This window comes from Cryptomeria japonica, chromosome 8 (genome assembly GCF_030272615.1).
Source record: "Cryptomeria japonica chromosome 8, Sugi_1.0, whole genome shotgun sequence".
Lineage (NCBI taxonomy): Eukaryota > Viridiplantae > Streptophyta > Pinopsida > Cupressales > Cupressaceae > Cryptomeria > Cryptomeria japonica.
In genome coordinates, this window is record NC_081412.1 from 129,578,278 (window position 1) to 129,598,253 (window position 19,976).

A 19,976-nucleotide genomic window follows, 5' to 3' on the forward strand; every position below is an offset into this window, starting at 1 on the left:
CAATACTTCTATTAGCCAAATGAGTTTCTACTAAAGTTTATGCTCCCATATTAAATAACTAAACAATTATATAAATTTCAAATAAAACATTAAAAAATAAAAACAAAAAATTGAAATGGAAATGTAAGTGTATTTCTTTATATAAAATTTAGAACATAAAATTAGGGAAAATAGGTATAACAAAAATTAAAAATGTTAATTTATGTTAAAAATATTGAAATACAAGTTTCAGAGCGATTCTCGTTTAAATTTAATTTTAAGTTTGGATTTTTTATATTTTTATGCACAATTTAACGATCCTAAATGTGTACCTGATTTTTTATATATATATTTTTCTCCCGTTTATTATTCTCTTCGCAGAACCGGCGGGAAGTAAGAAGAGAGTTTGTTGTGTTCCATTTCTCAGGAAACAAGCAAGCAAACAGGGGTCGATTCCCAGCAATGAATTCTGAAGCAACAGTTGCAGCAAGCAGTGCAGTGCTCGATTCAGATTCAGACGATGAGTTGTGCTCCTCGAAAGAAAGAGTAATGCGCAAGTCCTTTGTGCATGAATGGAAAATCCTGGAAGATCTTGTGCACACCATTGTCACAAACGGTGGCGCAGTCGAAATCTCTGCTGTCAAAAGAGCTCAAGTCATCGTAAGGAATTATCTCTTGCGATCGCCTAATCAAGTAATACCTAGTTTAAGTACAAATTTAAGGGCAAGGAAAAGCCCCCCTCCACTTTCCCTTACAGGAAATTGACGAAGTTTAATTGCAAGGCCAGAAGAGACCCTTCTAAAATCATGTAGTAATCTAGTTTCAGTGCAGAGAAATGCCTGGATTCTCTCCTTGAGATTGTCTTGAAAACCATTGTTATGTTTAGTTGGCGGTCAAGAAAATACCCTCCTCTGCCTTCCGTTGATTTCTGTCTTGGAAAAATGAATACATTTAGTTGCAGGGCAAGAAAATAACTACATCCTTCAGTGAGCTTGTCTTGGAAAAATGAATACATTTAGTTGCAGGGCAAGAAAATAACTACATCCTTCAGTGAGCTTGTCTTGGAAAAATGAATACATTTAGTTTCAGGGCAATAAAAGGCCTTCCCCCTCCTTGGTTCACACGTCTGAAGAACATATGAAACTTAATTATGAGACGAGGGTGAATGTACTTATATTTTGATACGGCAATATGCTATTATTGATGTTCCGTGGTAATATAATGTCTGTTTTATATTAAAAAATATACTGAATTTCCTTTCAGAAAAAAATGGCTTATATCGATTTGTATGATCACTTTTTGTCTGATGATGTGCCGGATCAAAATCATTTTCAACGCAGTTTTCTTTTCAAGCTCTCTTTCTAATTAATTTTGATCGCAGAAGCTCGAATTCTCTATTATTAATTTTTTTGTTTGCAGATGGATAAGTATCAAGAACAGGGGCAGCTCCTCGAGCCACACCTTGAAAGCATAGTTTCGCCATTAATGAACATTGTTCGAGCAAAAACAATCGAAATAGGATTTGAATCTGATAGCATTATGGGGATCATCAAACCTCTGTGCATACTTATATACACTCTGGTTACAGTCTGCAGTTATAAAACGGTTATAAGGTTTTTACCTCACCAGGTTTCTGATCTGGAGCTCGCAGTGTCTCTGTTGGAGAAATGTCACGGGACATCAATGGTCTTGAGCTCTTTAAGACAAGAAAGCACAGGAGAAATGGAGACCAAGTGTACCATGCTTCTGTGGCTTTCAATTTTAGTTTTGATTCCCTTTGACATGTCGTCTGTGGACACAGCTTTGGCAGGGGCAGAGAACTGCTCAGGTAAAGATTCGCCGCCGCCATTGGTTGAGAGGATGATAACAGTCTGTAAGGATTATCTTTCAAACCCTGGTCCAATGCGGAAGATGGCTGGAGTATTGCTTTCGCGGCTTGTAACTCGCCCTGACATGAAATCTGCTTTAAAAAGGTACATTTACAGATATGTTACTTGCAAACAAGGAGAATTTTAAGTGATGGGAAATTCTTACAAAGATAAAATGGCTAGAAAATCTTTGCAGTTTTAAAATAAGAAATATATGTATTATAGTCTATTTGTTGGCTGTAATATAGGATTTATTAAAATACACATGAATTTGGTGTATCTTATAAAGTCACACATGAACATTGACAGTTTATTTTTTTTAACGAATCTTAATACGTCTTCACCCTTAAGTGGTATTTAAATTGTACCATTGACCTAGACTCCACTGTTAGACTTTGTAGGATCATCTTTTTGCACTGTCTGACATCTCAATGTCAGTCACGCTGTTAATACTCTGAGCAAATTCTGGCACTATTTCTGCATCTTTTGTTTTCAAAGATTGTTAAACTTGGGCTTCAGCATTGTTCCTCAAACGAATAAAAGTGGACACATGAATGCCAGCCAAATTTTGTATGGGTTGTTTATAATACCAGTCAGGAGCTTCAACATGTTTCCAAGTAAGGGATTCACTAGAGACATATCTTGAGAAAGAGGTCCACACTAAGTTGCTGTCCCAATTTACATATATGAAATCCAAGCATCTTCACTAAGATCATTGTATATACTTTCTAAACAATTCGATTGCAATGATAGTAGCATCACTCAGAATTGATATATTCTCAGCAAGCGAAAAGTATAAATGAAATTTAATTTTTTTAATCTTTTGCTTTTGAAAACCAAAGCAGGTAATAGGGGTGGTGGCACCCAGCAGGGTTGAGGGGCAGCACCCCTCGTGGGGTTTGGTGACAATAATATTGGTGTAGGGTCAGGATGGAACCCACGCTACCAAGCCCAATTTAAAACCTTTTAAGGCAACAATGACCTTTATGGTGCATTCACCTTATCTTTATTCTTCTTCCTCTTTCTCTTTGTCTTGCAACTTGCTGTTGGTGATTTGAAATGATGGTGGACAAGCGTTTTTACAGTGTTTTTAGCTATGTCACCCCAAGTTTTTGGGACAGGGATGGGAGGATGAGTTTTATAGATGGTGATTTTTCAGGCCATTTTTGGAGATGGCAGGGGACAATTTTATGAAAAACAGGGAAATTTTAAATATTCATATGATAACATTGATAAAGCATTCATCATATACATTATAGATCCTCGATACATAACAGTTGTGTTGAATTGAGAGTTCACATCATAGTCAAACAAATTAGCAAATGTCAAAACTTAATTGTTTTCATAGTTCATTGTCAATATGCATATGCTATTAAAAAATAGTGTACAAGTTACAGCAAATGCCCAAAGGCTGCATGTTTCACTTTCAATTACAATACGAAAATACAAAAAAGAAAGTATATTGTTGCAACTAATCTTCATATCCCAACATTGCATCAAAATCAAATTCCTTCGAGTCAATGCCATCGTGAGGGCCTATCTCATCCAATGGAATCCCAACTGATCCCTTTTGTGCCTCCTCAACGACCTAGGTGACGTCTTCGAGATCAACATCCCATTGTAAAGTTAGAGTTTGTCGATACTCTGGAGTGATGATCATGAAGCTGGTGAGCACTATGCGCAACCACTAGCTTCTCTACTTGTCTAGAGGTAAGCCTATTTCTCTTGATGGAGTGGATAAAGTTGTATGTGGACTAATTTCTCTTTGCATTAGAGGAACTAGCAACTCATGAAAGGACATGAATGGCAAGCATCCTCAACTATGGTGTATTTCTCGTGTCATGTTCAACATCCAATAGGGTTAGTTTGAGCTAATGTAGTTCTATCTATCTTCACCTTTGGTTTACAAAATGTTGGACCACAAAGATTTTTGAAGGCAAGTCATTGTGTGTAAAGTTTTGTAGACTCTTCAACTAAATACATCTTTCGAAAGGCCTTCATTAGCCCTTCTTTCACCTCTTCATCATCACTAGATGGCAGTCTTTGAGCCTTTGGTGCATACCATTTGGAATTTAGAGAAAACTTTGCTATATGAAGTAGGGTGTTCATGGTGTTCTACCTCCGCATCACAATGGGTTTAATATGTTGCTTATATAATCCAAAGTAAGATGCTTAGCCAAAATTGTTTGCTTTATCTTTCCAAACTTGTCGTCAAATATCTCATATATCTCTTGAAGACTAGGAGAGTCTGTATTAGCATATCTAATGACATCTACAATAGGTGAGATGAAAGAGCAAACATATTTGCAAAATGCAAACAAATTTTTTTAAAGGATTAATTGACAAGTTAGAAACTTTGAAAGTTAAAACATTGAACAATAAAATTAAAGTCTTAAAATCAGAAATTTAATAAGAAATTCAGCAATATTTTTTAAAGAGGAGTAAATGCTTTCGACTCAGAGTTATGAACCATGAGGTCACAAATGGGGGACCTCATCTCCAATATAACCATTCAACAATTACGAACACCACTACAACTTAAGCATCACCCCATGCCAATATCAGCAAGAAAATCAACAATATATTAATAAAATCAGCAATGTCTTACAGGGCACAAATGGGGGACCTCATCTCCAATATAACCATTCAACAATTACGAACACCACTACAACTTAAGCATCACCCCATGCCAATATCAGCAAGAAAATCAACAATTTATTAATAAAATCAGCAATGTCTTACCTCAGAGTGGACCAACAATTATCATCAAGGATCTTATTTTTGATGGCTTTTCCTTCAATAGAGCTTGAATTAGGCCATCTACTCCACTTTGAATTCACCATCATCAATTATAGAGGCTCATGCACCTCAAGCATCCTTTCTAACAAAATGAAGTAATTGACATATCTTCTGTCCATAGGTTTGAGGAATCTCTTCTTTGAAAATGTTTTGAAGAGAGCTAATGAGGTGTGGTGGTTGCAAATGAACATTTGAATATCTCCGACTTCTGCCATCACTTGCTTCACTCAATCTATTTTCCCTGTCTTTCAATTGTAATGTACCCTTGTTGAAGTAGGATTTATTAATAAATAATAATAATAATAAATTAAAAATAAAAGAACAAAAAAAAAATTTAATATAATTGAAATTTTGTTAAGTTTAGTGAATGGTCAAAAGGATGAAATGAAAAGTTGTGACTGTTAATGCATGGTAGCTTCGGTAAGATAAATGATTGAATGAGAGATAAATGAAGTCTTTCATTCAATCATTTATCCTATCGATAAACTATCAAGAAAACTTCAAGCTATTTCATTTGATAATCCTTCCTCATTTATATATCAAATATACTTTAGTCGATCAATATCGATAATCATATTATAGCATGGCATATCGGTGATCACCGATGGCTATCGGGTTAACCATGTATCACGATTTACATTGGATTTGTTCCCAGCGATAAACAAATAATGATTATCGAGTTGCTTTCGGGTGGCAAAGTATGCACCGCTTGACATATATAACCTTTAGTTAGTGATCGATGTCGGTTAACTTAGACACCGATTCACATCGGTTAATATGCCACGCAAACATCATTTGGCATACATCGTGAATACCGATTGGCATATACACTAAGTTACGTGGACCCCGATTAGTATCAGGCTGGTAATTAAAGAAACACCGGTTGATAATATATATCAAAGGGTGTGATCAAGTAGTGTCTTGATCGGTCATGTCCATAAGACATGATCAGTCAAGGCACTGCTTGATCCTCCCCTCTTGCATATATATATCATTTGATATTTGTGAAGAGGATATTGAAATCGATAAATATTCCTCTCACCTGCAAAACAAAGAAGATAGTCAGAATTATAATAGAGATAGATAATACATAGATATAGAGAATACAAATTAGAGTACATCTTGCATATTGAATTGAAAATTGAACAACATTTACAGTGACTCCCTCAAACATGAGATATAAAAGGGAGAGAAAGGAACTTCATTTGGGGAGAAAAGGGATGAAGGAAGAAAGAAGGGAGCAAAGGATTAAGGAAGCATTTATGTGAAGAAGATAAGAAGGTGACTCTTTCAAAGGGGCAGCAATGATGAAGGGTTATGATTGTGAAAGGTTGTGATCATTATGAACAGGTATGACTCTCCCTCACATTGGAGGATATAGAGGGGAGAAGTTTTCATTTGAGAAGAAAGGATCCATGGAATAGAACAAAACATCTGAAACATTGAAAGAAGATCTAGGAGTATACCTAAATCAGAATTATAAGAAAATTTGAAAGAATGATATGAACATTATCAAAGAGATCAGATCACAAATACAAATCTACAATCAATAATCAAGCAGGCATCAAAGGAAAAGAAGAGGAAACATTAAATCAATAACTAGAGAATCAAACCCGATGGAATAGAAAGGATTTTCATACACGCATATATCTTAGTATAGGCAGCAGATCGGATTGATATAAGCAGCAGACTTGTGCATTTACAAGGTGCTTGTGCAAAAATATAGGAATTTCCCATTCGGGGACATTACAAGTGGTATCAGAGCACGATTTTGCCAGCCTATAGGGTAAAGATAAATTGATTATGCATTCTAATCAATGAGAAGGTATATATTAACTGAGTCCAAAAAGATGGCAACAACTAAATGACAATGGTAAGACCTTACGAGAGATTGTTGAACATACATGTATTGTGTGCGAAGAAGACAATCAAGTATATAATATATACACTAGATTAAGAGAGAATATTATATGAAGATCTAATGTGAATTATATGAAGAGTTTGTAACAGACTTTTGAGAAGAGATTGTGAATACTTTATGACAGTTTTATGATCAGATTATAGAAGACTCTACAACAGATTTGTGGAAGAGATTTATTATGAATTGTGGAATAATGATTACCCCAAGGGATGGAACTGGTCATAGTTGGACATGCTTGCCTCTAGTGGGCCAAGTGATGAATTGATTACCCCAAGGGATGGAACTAGTCATAGTTGGATGTTCTTGCCTCTTGTGGGCTGAGTGATGAATTGGTTACCTCAAGGGATGGAACTGGTCATAGTTGGACGTTCATACCTCTTGTGGGCCACGTGATGAATTGATTACCCCAAGAGATGGAATTGGTCATGGTTGGACGTTCCTTTCTCTTGTGGGCCAAGTGATGAATTGATTACCCCAAGAGATGGAACTGGTCATAGTTGGATGTTCTTGCCTCTTGTGGGCCAAACTTAATGAATTGATAACCCCAAGGGATGGAACTGGTCGTAGTTGGATGTTCCTGTCTCTTGTGGGCCAAGTGACGATTGGTTACCCCAAGGGATGGGACTGGTCATAGTTGGATGTTCCTCCCTCTTGTGGGCCAAGTGATGAATTGATTACCCCAAGAGATGGAACTAGTCATAGTCAGACATTCTTGCCTCTTGTGGGCCAAGTAATGAATTGATTACCCCAAGGGATGGAATTGGTCATAGCTGGATGTTCTTGCCTCTTGTGGGCCAAGTGATGAATTGATTACCCCAAGGGATGGAACTGGTCATAGTTGGACGTTCTTGCCTCTTGTGGGATGTGAGACAAATGGCCACGATCTGGATGTGACACGCTTTTGGGCTTAGTTGGGTTGGACAGTTTACTGGTGCCCTTTTGAGTTCCTACTGAACTAAGCAATGATTGGTTATAGGTTGATTGGCTAGTCATAATGTTTATTGTAATCTGCCTATTCACTATGTCTACATATATTCATGTGTATGCTCCGTGCTTTCATGTGTATGCTCAATGTTTTTATGTGTATGCTCTGTTTTTAGTTCGGGCTTGATGTTCCCAACAATTCTATTCCATGCATCTCTATGATTATTGCCTTGGGTTGATCTAGAATACAAGAATAACAAGAGTAAACCGAAAAGTTATGAATTTATTTAGGGTAATAGAAATGTGCCATGCTTTTAATCCTCATCTTAATATATGCTAAGATCACCCATGCTTTAACGCAAAGAGATATCCATAGTATGGTGTAAGTGTTGGGTCAGCCAAATTAAAGAAGAAATACCAATCTCCAAGGGTTGATTTAATTAGTTCTTAGAAACCTATATTGCTCAAGGACAATCAATTTTGGGAAGGGTGGACTGTAATGTCCACTTGTTGAAATAGGATTTATTAGTAAATAATAATAATAAAAATAAAATTTAATATAATTAATACTTAATGAATGGTCAAAAGGCATGAAATGAAAAGTTGTGACTCCTTCAAACATGAGATATAAAAGGGAGAGAAGAGAACTTCATTTGGGGAGAAAAGGGATGAAGGAAGAAAGAAGGGAGCAAAGGAATTAAGGAAGCATTTATGGGAAGAAGATAAGGAAGTGACTCTTTCAAAGGGGCAACAATGATGAAGGGTTGTGACTCTTTTGAAGGGTGGTAATTGTGAAAGGTTGTGACCATTATGAAGAGGTGTGACTCTCCCTCACATTGGAGGATATAAAGGGGAGGAGTTTTCATGTGAGAAGGAAGGATCCATGGAGTAGAACAAAATATCTGAAGCATTAAAAGTAGATTTAGGAGCAGACTTGAATCATAATTATAAGAAAATTTGGAAGAATGATTTGAACATTATCAAAAAGATTAGAACACAAATACAAATCTGCAATCAATAATCAAGTAGGCATCAAAGGAAAAGAAGAGGAAACATTAAATCAATAACCAGAGAATCAGACCTGATGGAATGGAAAGGATTCTCATACACACATATATTTGAGTATAGGCAGCAGATCAGATTGATATAAACAGCAGACCTAGGAATATCCCATTAGGGGACATTACATCAATGCGTTGTTCAATGCACGAACACAACATGGGGTCCAAAAGATGTGCTTGTAAACACCCTCCACCTATTTAAACAAAATTGTACTATTTAGTTTATAATCGTCAATTAAGTCCTTAGGATAGACTTAAGGAATATTTTTGGCTCTTTTAGTTAAGTTCTTGTACTGTTGGTTTATTGGTTGTTCATCTTAGCCTTCACAAATAAATATTTTGTAACTCTTATCTAAGGAGACTTTTGCTCCTTAGTTATATATTGAATATATTGGTAATCATTATGTGTTGTATTTTTCATAATTTGGAATCAAAGTGCAATTCAAGCTTCAAGATCTAAGGACGTGTGAAGGCTAAGGAATTGTTTTTCGCAGTGATCATTTGAGAAATGCATGTGACATAGAAGGGCCAAATTGTTGTACTCTATAATTTTTTATGAAATCGTACAGATTCATACAAGGAAAATTTTGAGTTCTGGAAGCTGAAATTTAAAATCTCTTTTGCTAAAAATGTGGATTTTTTCCTTCTAAAAATTTCACGTTTTTGGCAAATTGCATGATTGGTTTCATCTGAAAATCGTATGGCTTTTTAATAAAAAATTGCGTGCCTCTATATCAGAAAGTTGTGCTGTTTATTGAAAAAAATCTCTGTTTCTTTTTTGCAAAAATTGTCTGATTTTTTGTATGTTTTGATAATTTAAAAAAATAATAAAAATCATTGGCTTTTTGGCATGATTTCAGATTTGCACGACAGATGTGTTTAGAAAAAGTGATGGATAGGGTAGAAATTGCAACAAGTCTTTTTAACAATTTGTTTTGATGATTTTAGTATAAAATTGTGGGTAGAACAAAACAATTAGGGGTTTCGTAATGCCCTAGTTTTTACCTTAAAATCACAATCTCAAGTAAAGTAAGGAATGAAATAGAGATATCATTTACCAATTAGATCTTGATTGAGACCCCTCAATCATGTTAGATATCAAATTGATCATTCCTACTAGGGTTAGGGATATTATCTTAATCATTATTGTTTACATAATATACATGTGGGGTTCCCTTAAGGTTTTTCTTAACAACCTATTGATGTTATGAAGCACCATGGGAGATCATACAAGGCTCCTTGAGCCTATCCATCAAGCCCAGGAGCACGGAATGACACTCACTCGCCATTCGGCCTCCCAGCCCCACTTGGGGTTACTAGTACTCAAATGGATTCTTATGCTACTTGCCCTCCTTGTATATACATTCTCCCCTCCATAATGGGATGCCTAATTGGCTATAATCATTAAAGGAATCTTCATCATCATCAATGCATACATTCATACTTCATATCAAATGGAAGATAAATAACAAATCAGCCAAATCATATTGCAATGCATTATACTTCATACCACAGTATAAGTATATAAAGTTATAAACTGCTGTTTAATGTATTTATTCCGATTCTGCAAATTAATGAATAATGGTTTTATCAAATGCTTATGATTATCCTTGTTCGATGCCCAATGATTCTGCTTCTTCAATGATGATTCCTTGATATTTTTCAGATCTGGACTTATTGTTCCTTTCCAAATAGTTGCTTGGTTTAAGTATTTATTTCTGTATTGTTTGCTGCTTATTGGATTGATTGTAGACTGTATATAATGAATTCTGATCCTTGTTTTTCCCCTTTTAGATCTGCGTATAACATGTTTACGCGTCTGCAGCAATACTCAGAATTCTGCCTTTAGGACGGATTGATATATCTTTATAAATCTGCCTCCTTATCTGTTCTTTACCTCTGTTCTAAGTCTGCTGTAGATGGAAGAGATATGCCCTGCATTCCCCCTAAATGACCTTCTAATATTTTGTAATTATATGCCTCAAAAGCCAAGGGTTATGCCTCTTCAAAGAAGTCGGCTAGCAAGTATTTGTTATATAATTTTTTTTTTTGTTCCTTCTTAAAATTCATACTTGCCATGGGAAGTCGGCTCTCTTGGAAATTGTATTTCAGTTTAAATACCCCTTATACTGGGTCGGCCCTCATGCTATCATTATATCTAATTCTTTAATAACAACAACTCCTAATGAAGTAGGCTTTATTTCTTTGACTTCAACTCTGCATTTTGTGATTTATAAATATCTCCTTTGCTATGTCTGTTTAATTGCTGTCTTATGATGACATTAATATGAATCGCTGCCCTTTAAGTGATCACCACTGCTTATTGCCATCCTTGCTATCTGGTTGCTCATTTTTATTTTTCCTATGGTGGGGCATGATAGTCCGACCATCCTAAGATCGCTTGTCCTCAAGCAATGATAAATTTAACCAAATCTTTTCAATGTGATGATCCCTAAACTAATCCTTAGACCCTCCTTAGTTGCAATTTTGAACTAATTTGTAACTAGGGTTGGCAAGGTTGTAAGTTTCTCTCATCTCTTAATATTGAGGTAAGAACTTATATGTGAAGATGAGGATTAGAAGCATGACTCACATCTTAAATACAATGTTGTTTCCTAAACAATTTTCACATCCTTTTAGTTCACTCTTGTTATTATCATATTCTAGATCAACCAAAAATAGAAATCTCATGATGATAGGAATATGTTTACAGTAATCATAGACACTCACGGAGTAGATATACTAGAAACACATCAGGTATGAATATAAAATGGAGCATACACATAAAAACACGAAGCATATACATGAATACACATATTGCTAGATCCTTCTTATTGACTAGAATGATTCATCGATTCATCTTGACCCTGAAGGATGGCAGGATCAAAGCTCTGGTACCATTTGTAATGTCCCCTTTTCCAATGCCCTAGTTTTTGCCCTAAAATCACAATCTCAAGTATAGTAAGCAATGAAATAGAGATATCATTTACCAAATAGATCCTGATTGAGACCCCTCGATCATGTCAGTATCCAATCCCTTGCTCATGGCTGAGTTCTCTCCTACCTCACTGAACAACTGCTGGGTATCCTCTTGTAATGGCTGCTCTTCAGTTTTGCTGGGTTCTTGAGTCTCATCCCCTTTCTGCTTTCCCTCAATAGTGGTGTCATCTTTGTTGCCGCTATTCAATTGCAACTCATGCCTGCTCTCCTGCGTGAGCTCATGCTTACCAATCCCTTGATCAGGTGCAATCTCTCCCTCCTCAACCTGATTTCCAGGTTCGTCCAAGCCAATGATCCTTACCTTTGCTTCTTGCTCATTTTGTGTTTGAGGATTATTTGCCTCGAATGCAGCAGGATCACTTTGTGAAGTTGGAGTGGGTATGTAATCAAGTTTAACCACATCATCCTCTGAATTGGGGTCCTGTTGTGACCATTTCACACATCGCCCCATTTAAATGGGGACCCCCTCTTTTTGCTCGTTGTTGCTCGCCTTTCGCTCTGCTTTTTAGGGTTTTGGTAGTTTGTCAGTTGTCTGGATTTAGGGTCAAGCCTTAGGGTTCCCGTTTTGACGTTTTCAGGCCAGAGTCCAGTCAGTTTTGAGAGCCTTTTGAGCTTCCTTTCGTAGGATGCAATTTTGAATAAAGTGAATTCGCCAGAGGCTAAGTGAGTTGGTCTATTTTCAATTGGAATTTTGAATGATGAGTCTAAATTTGTCTAAGTATGAATGATGAAATTGCGAATTTTGTCCACTTGAGTGATTTTGACCAAATTTTGAAAATTTTGATATTTGATCCCGGGCTTTGGAAATGACTTGTTTTTACCTTGTGAAGTGATCAAAATCCCGAAATCATGATATTTTGGCCTGTAGGAGCAAAATCGCTCCTGTCCCTCAGTGAAGGACCGGAGCTCGTTTTCAAAGATCTTACTGTCTTTGCAGGATCAAGATGATTTTTCAGTTGGAAGTAGTAAAGAGAGGCGTGATCTTTCCGTTGAATATAATTTGAAGAATTTCATGAGCACAGAAATGCCCCAGGAGTGAAAATCGCTCCTGTCCCGCAGTGGAGGACCGGAGCTCAAAATCAAACATCACCTTGTCCTTGCAGGATTTAAGCAACTTGACGATTTGAAGAGATCAAAGGAGATATGTTTTATCAATTGAATATAATTTGAAGTGCCTTCGTGAAGGGAAATGGACCAAAATGCCAAAATCGCTCCTGTCCCTCAGTCAGGGACCAGGGCGAAATTCAATGTAGCTCCCGTCCCTCTCCCAGGGACCAGAGCGAAATTCCTCATGAGGCATGTTTCGGGCAAAAAGCAAGCTAGTTTTGGGTTTGAGGCAAGAAAGGAAGGAGAAATGAACCCGTTGAATACATATTGAAGATTGCAAGACACCTAATGAACTCCAAATTGGCCTAGGCGCTCCTGTCCCTCAGTCAGGGACCAGAGCGATTTTTGCCTTAGGTCAATTTCCTGCCAAGTTTGAATGAATTCCAAGCCATGAACGAATGAAAGGATGCATTACAAGACCGTTGAAGATAAAATTTGAAGTTAACAAAGTGTGATGGAGCCTACAAGTACAAATTCGCTCCTGTCCCTCAGCCAGGGACCAGGGCGAAATGATGATTATCTTGCCTTCCATCCAAGTTTTAACCTCTCCAAGTTAAGGTGAAAGGTGGCAAGGGCATTTTGAAGCGCCTCAATGAAGAACGAAGTATCAAAAATCGCCAATATTGAAAGAATTACACCAAATGTCCTAGTTCGCTCCTGTCCCTCAGGCAGGGACCAGAGCGAAAGTGTTCAAATGAGGCCAAATTTGGGTTGCTATTCACATTTCGAATGTTTGAAAGGGAGTAAAGGACATCGTTTTGCACTTTGAAGACAATTACAAGTTAAGATGATGGAAAATTTTCATTATATACCCAAGTTCGCTCCTGTCCCTCAGTCAGGGACCAGAGCGAAATCTTCACAAAGGCTTAGATTTTCAAAGGTTTATCAAGTATCAAGTGGCCAAGAGGGATCAAGAGACTTCATTTTACACGATGAAAGCAATGGCAAGTTGATGAAAGCAAGCATGAGCCCAGGACATTGAAGTTCGCTCCTGTCCCTCAGTCAGGGACCAGGGCGATATTTACTATATTTGCTAATTCATTCAAAATTCACGCCAAGTCAAGGATATGCGAGGTCACAAAATATCAAAGGTATCTTAAGAAGATGATATACAAAGAAATTAAGCGTCAAAGGGTCATTAATTGAGCCAAGGAACCTATATCGCTCTTGTCCTTGAGCCAAGGACCAGGGCGATTTGCACAAGATCACTTATTTTCCTTCAAAATCAAGGCAAGGCAAGGATACACAAGATCAAGGACATCATTTAGGAAGCGATGAACAAAGAACAAAGGTTGAAAGATAGCAAATTTTGGCTAGAACTTCAGGATCGCTCCTGTCCCTCACCAAGGGACCAGGGCGATAATCTATTTAAGCATTAAAGTGCCTTGTAAAAGCCAAGTGAAGTAAAAGTGGAATGAAGAAACGACATCATTGCTTCCCTCATGATGAAGATTGAGGCTCGAAAATGCAAAGATCAAGGAGAAAGCATCAGGATCGCTCCTATCCCTCACCAAAGGACCAGGGCGATATTTGCTAAATCACTCATTATCCTTCGAAGATCATGTCAAAGCAAAGTTGCAAAAGGTTTAAAACGTCATTTGGAAGGCGACACAAAAGAAGTGAACGTCAAAAGACGACAAATTTGAGCTAGGATTCAAAGTTCGCTCCTGTCCCTCACCAAGGGACCAGGGCGAAAAACACTCAAATATCAAATTTGCCTTGTAAAAGACAAGTAAACTACGCGTGGAATGAAAGAATAAAGTTGTTACTTGCCTTGCAATACAAATTGGCAACTTAGAAGGCAAAGACCAAGGAGTAAATACAAGTTCGCTCCTGTCCCTCACCAAGGGACCAGGGCGAAAATGGTCTAAAAAGCATTCTTTCCAAAGATGAAATAAGTCACAATCAAAATATATAGCGAGAACCTCATTTTGGACGTAGGGGATGAAGTTTCAAACGTGAAAGATGAAAGATGGAGGACCTACATGCATAATTGCTCCTGTCCCTCTCCCAGGGACTAGAGCGATGAAGTTAATGTTCATTTTTCTTCCCATGTCTAGGCGCCAACATCATTTTTTAAATTGCATTAAATGCTAAATTTCGATAAACCTTGATATTTTTAATTAAAATTGGCATTTAATGGGTGCGCACAAGGCATTTAATAATTAATTTTGCCTTTTAAAAAAACCGAAACAATTAATTGCAAAGGTATTTTAATTAATTAATTAAATAAGGAGGTGAGCGCTTGGGTTTTATTTTTATATTTATACAAAAGTCGGCCTCCCTTTATTCAATTTTTGTTATTATTTGCTTTATTCCCAAGTCGGCCTAGAGGCAATTAAGGAGGTAAGCGCTTATATAAAGGGGGTGTGATATGGCATTTTAAAACATCATTCAATCATCCCTTTGCATGCGATTTGGAGAAGACAATTACAAGGTGCGAAATTCCATTCAAAGGAGAAGTGCGAATTGTGTTTAGAGAGTGCGAATTTAGCATAGTGGTGCGAAGCATTATCAAAAGGAGAGTACGTGCGAACCTTAGTTTCCATATTGAGCGAACTTGCCAAGGACATTGAAGATCACGTCAAAGACATCCCCAAGGGTGGCGAATTGATAAAGAGAACGTTCATTTGAAGGAGATCACGTTGAAGCCATCTAATTTCAAATTTTGCCTAGGTGATTTTCTTCATTTTGCATTTTAAGAGTTAAGCTCTCAATTGAGGTATGGCGATATTGATTTATTGTTTTGATTTTGAACGTTGATCGTCATTGCTTCAAGTTTTGAATTTTGAAATTTTGAATTCCAGTAGCTCAATCGTTATTTAGGAAATGATAACTCAAAGACTTATCATGAAGTTTCCTAAAATTAATCTAATCTATGTTATGCATTGCAATATCTAGTTACTTATTATGAAATGTTGTGTAGGTATGGCGACCCCGAAGGCGGGAGCATCCACCAGTCGTCCAGCTCTCATGAAGGAAGATCAAAAGACCGAAGAAGTGGAGACCAAGATCGTGTCGAAGTGGAGCAACATTGGAGATACTAACTTGGGCAACTTCAGCACGAAGAAGTTTCGAGAGGTCCCTTACATTGGCAAGCCATCACCTGTCGCCTGGAGGATAATTGAAAGTGGCATCATTAAGGCGGCCGGCTTCCCTCCGGCAGTACAGTGTCATGAGTTGATGATCGAGTGTGCTCGTCATTATGATCCTCAATCCAGAACGATCGTGTCCAAGGAAGGAAACACTTTAGCTTATCTTTCAGAGGAAGCTATAAGTGAAGCTTTCCATCTTCCAGAGCACAGAGATATGATTTACAAGAGCATAGAAGGAGCCAGGTCAATGTATGAAGATGATCCAGATGCTTGCCTAAGCATCATTAACAAGAACTGGTTACTCAAGAGTCGTCCTCGCTTGAGCAAGGTACCGAACACACCACACAGGATTGATTTCCAGGAGGAGTATAGAGATTTGATTACAATGCTCAACCGAGTCACAGGAGCCCCTCAAGCTTTTTACTTTGAAAAGTGGATGTTCTACTTCATCCAGGTGATAGTTCAGGGTAAAGGAACAATTCATTGGGCTAGAATGATTAGCCATTGCTTGGACGTACAGTTGAGGAGACTCAAAGCTACCAAGTCCTTCCACATGAGTTCATACGTCATTTATGTCTTGATCAGGAGCTTCGAGTACGCAGGACTACCTCACAGAGGAGTGATTGGAAGAGGACCCGACGAGGTCAGAGTTTGTGATTCCTATGTTCACTTGCATCATCTGCCAGGAAGTAACTACAAGTTAGTTAATGATACCTTCACTATGAACATCACAAGGACGTTGCAAGGCGGGATTCACAATAGATTATCTCAGGATGCACAGGAACTAGTAAAGAGGTACGGTGCTTGGTTTATCCAATTTCCGAAGTTTACTTATATCAGAGTTCATGGATGTCCTTCACCTCCATACATGTTGCCAAGATATCCGACAGACAGAATTGTGTTACTTGAGGTAACAAGACAGTTGGCAGCTTATGCGAAGGCATTCAGACACAGACATGGAAATGGAGTTTTGGTACCTATCATATTGGGCAATTCAGTTGAGGTATGTCCTAATGCTTTAGCCATGGATGACGCAGAGAAGGAGTTAGCTTTGTATTCTTTTTCATTCTTTGCTTTGAGGGAAAGCTTTGATCCACATGGATATATAGAGGAGACAGTCGGTAGGAAGTTTAAGCATGAGTTTCAGATTGAAGATTTTATGATGAATCTCTTAGACGATCTTGAAGTGAAAAGAAAGATGCATTCTAGATTGCCTTTGGATTTCATCAGGAAATGCAAGATTTACAGAGTGGCCGACCAAGCTCAGGACAGTGGCAGACATCTCCAGTCATCCTATGATCGAGAAAGCAAATCAATAAGGTTAGATTGGAATGAGCCTGAGGTCGTGGATCTAGACGCTTTGATGGCTCCGGTCTTGTCTTGTACTCACAGGTGGGTTGATGTGCAGCATCAGAAGTTGAGAGAGCAAGGCATAGCTATGACTTTCACTTTGGAAGAGAAACCAGCCGAGGGTGGAGCTAGTGTAAGCGAAGGTAATCCTAATCCCAGGAATGCAAATGAAGGCAACCTTCGAAGTGCAAGTGAAGGCGATCTCCATCCAAGAGGCTCGAAGAGGAAAGAGAGACCTGGAAAGAAAGAATCTTCCAAGAAGAAACAAGAGGCCAGCCGAGATCGTTCATCCGGTACATCTTCTCGACAAGAGAAAAGGACACTTGAAGTAGAGGAGTCTATGGAGTCGATGGTTCAGAATGATAAAGAAGGACAGGTACCTCAAGGGTCGCCAAGTGGATCTCTCCAAGATTATGAGTTACATGAAGACAAGAACAATGACGAAGTAACATCTCCTCACAGAGAAGAAGAAATATTGCATAAGGAAATACAGGTCAAAGAGACAAGATCAGCCATCCCAAATTGGTTGAAGGAAAGATTAACGAAGGTGATTGTGATTGAGGACGAAGACAATGTGATTGATTTAGAGAGCCTTGTTGGACATTCCCAGGAAGTGACAGAGAAGAGAAAGGCTACCAAGATGTCCAAGATGATTAGAGATGAGATTGGATCCAGAAAATTACAGATAGCTACACCGGCAGTAGACAAGTACGAAGGTGAGATCCTAGCAGAGGAATATGATGTAGAGACATTTGAGCTAGGTCCATCCACAGCTGAGCAGACACTAGATGATGCCACAGATTCCTTTGAAGCATTGAAGGACAAGCTTAGAGAAGAAATGGAGAAGAGTAGAAAGCTTGAGAGGGAGGTCGGTGCATGGAGAACGTATTTCAGCCATCTCAATTAGCCTTTAGGACGTCAGGATCCAGCAAGATCACCTATACAGGCACTTCCCCTTCAATCAATTGGTGAGGCAGAGAGATTCAGGAGTATGGTCCAGCGTATGAGTACTTGGATGAATAAATCTCATACAGTTGCCGTAGAATTTGCAACAAGGATGATGAAGACTATTCATAGGGCTATTCAGGTTCTTGAGATTATCCACAATTTGATGATAACGGTAGCCGCTTTTGCTCATACCAAGGATGTTATCATTCCTGTCTTGAAAGTAATTAGACAAACGTCGAGGAAGGTCTTAGCGCAGGAAAAGATTATGGATGGAGGACCTCACAGTTTACTTCAGTGGTCAACCTTACTCCAGATGAAAGAAGTTCTCTTTGAGGACATCAGTACTAGGTGCAGTCATGTTGAGGAGGTGATCAACCCGATCCAGGACAGAGTATTTGAGGTACTTTGTACCATTCTTGGCAGGAGGATCGAAGTTGAGACAGATGTGGATTTGCAAGAATTGGAAGATAGAATCAAGGTCATCTTTTGCAAGGACGTCAATATCACAGATGAGCAACAGGACCAGATGTTTGCTACCATGCTCCTGATTGAAAAGACTAAGGAACTTGAACTTACATGGGACGCAACTCTTCTAGATGCATTTGATCAGGTCATCCACTTGGAAGAAAGAATGAAGAATCTTCTCGAGATTCCAATTGCTGAGATCGAGGGAATCGTATCAAGATTCATTGCATATGCTAAAAAGGAGCATTGGAAAGGGAATAAGATTCTAGATGAGAGGTTGTTATAGATGACATGGCACCTTAATTGTCATTGGTCTATGTTTCCTAGATTTTCGTGCCAAATTTATAATTGGCTATGCATTTAATGTTGTGCAATAAAAGGGGAACTTTTGTAATAAAACCCTAATTAGGGTTTAGGTGTCATGATCTTGACCATTGATCTACTTTTGATCTAGACCATTCATTGTAATTGAGGATGCTATTTATACCCTCATTTCATTTCATTTTCATAAGTTAGATGTGAGAAGAAGATTAGATTATTGATGTATTAGAGAGATTAGAGTTTAGAAGAAATTTACTTTTGTAGCAAGATTGAGTTTTGAGGAAAGAATTCAAACAATTGTTGTACATGATGACTTTGGAATCAATGAAATATTGAAGTTATGGTGTTTTGTTGCAATTCTCTTGGTTATCTTCATGGTTGTTCAATTTTCTTGAATCATTTCTCGATCAAAGTAGTGTGTTAATTCGAAGGACAAAGTGTTGGACTTGATCTTTGGTAGGATTCGCTTTCCAAACCACTAGCTTCTTGCTGATTGTAGGAACGCCTTGCGTGGTCGACTAGAGAATACTCGAATCACTTAACCTTCAATCGTTATTGTATCTTGGATATGTACCTTCGTGGTAGTATCTTTGATCTTTGATGTATTGAAGAATCATTTGTTACCTTAGAAGATCGCATCAATTTCAATTGAGTTGTTATTTTATGGCAAAATTGAAGTTGGTTGAATCTTGCCAAGTCTTGTCCACATGAAGTCATTCTTAGGGTTAGACTAAATTAGAACTCTTGCAAAACCCTATCCTTTTGTTATTTTTTGAAATTTGTTTAGTTCAGCAAAATCTTCGGCAACGTAAGGCCCCTTGAGGACACAACAAATCACAACGACCACTGGTGCTTATCCACACGTAGAGACCCTACCAAAAAGAACATTGGAGTCATCCTAACTGATCCTTCTTGTGAAATCTTCAGCAGTTAGCGACTTTATTCAAGAGAGGATAAGATGCCTTTGGGTATTTTATTCTGTGTATGATTGTGTACAAAATACACGTCAACAGGTCCCTAGATGATGAAGTAACCTCTGGCCCCTTGATTGGGATCTTTTCTCTCCTTGTTCTTTTTGATGTTCGAGTCCCTCTATTGGCCCTTGCTTTCTTTCTCTTCTTTTCAGGTTTCTCAACCT

At 37.9% G+C, this 19,976-nt stretch overlaps 1 protein-coding gene across 2 annotated transcripts in view; it reads left to right on the plus strand.

Annotated features, from left to right (window-relative positions):
- The first annotated feature begins 340 nt into the window (after positions 1 to 340).
- Positions 341 to 19,976, plus strand: part of LOC131041573 (tubulin-folding cofactor D) — a 153,530-nt gene continuing 133,894 nt past the window's right edge. For both annotated transcript variants that reach the window (XM_057974695.2, XM_057974696.2), the window contains exons 1-2: positions 341 to 639; positions 1,399 to 1,952. In XM_057974695.2, coding sequence (XP_057830678.2) covers positions 442 to 639; positions 1,399 to 1,952 — 752 coding nt within the window. In that variant the 5' untranslated portion in view covers positions 341 to 441. The remainder of the gene's footprint in view (positions 640 to 1,398; positions 1,953 to 19,976) is intronic.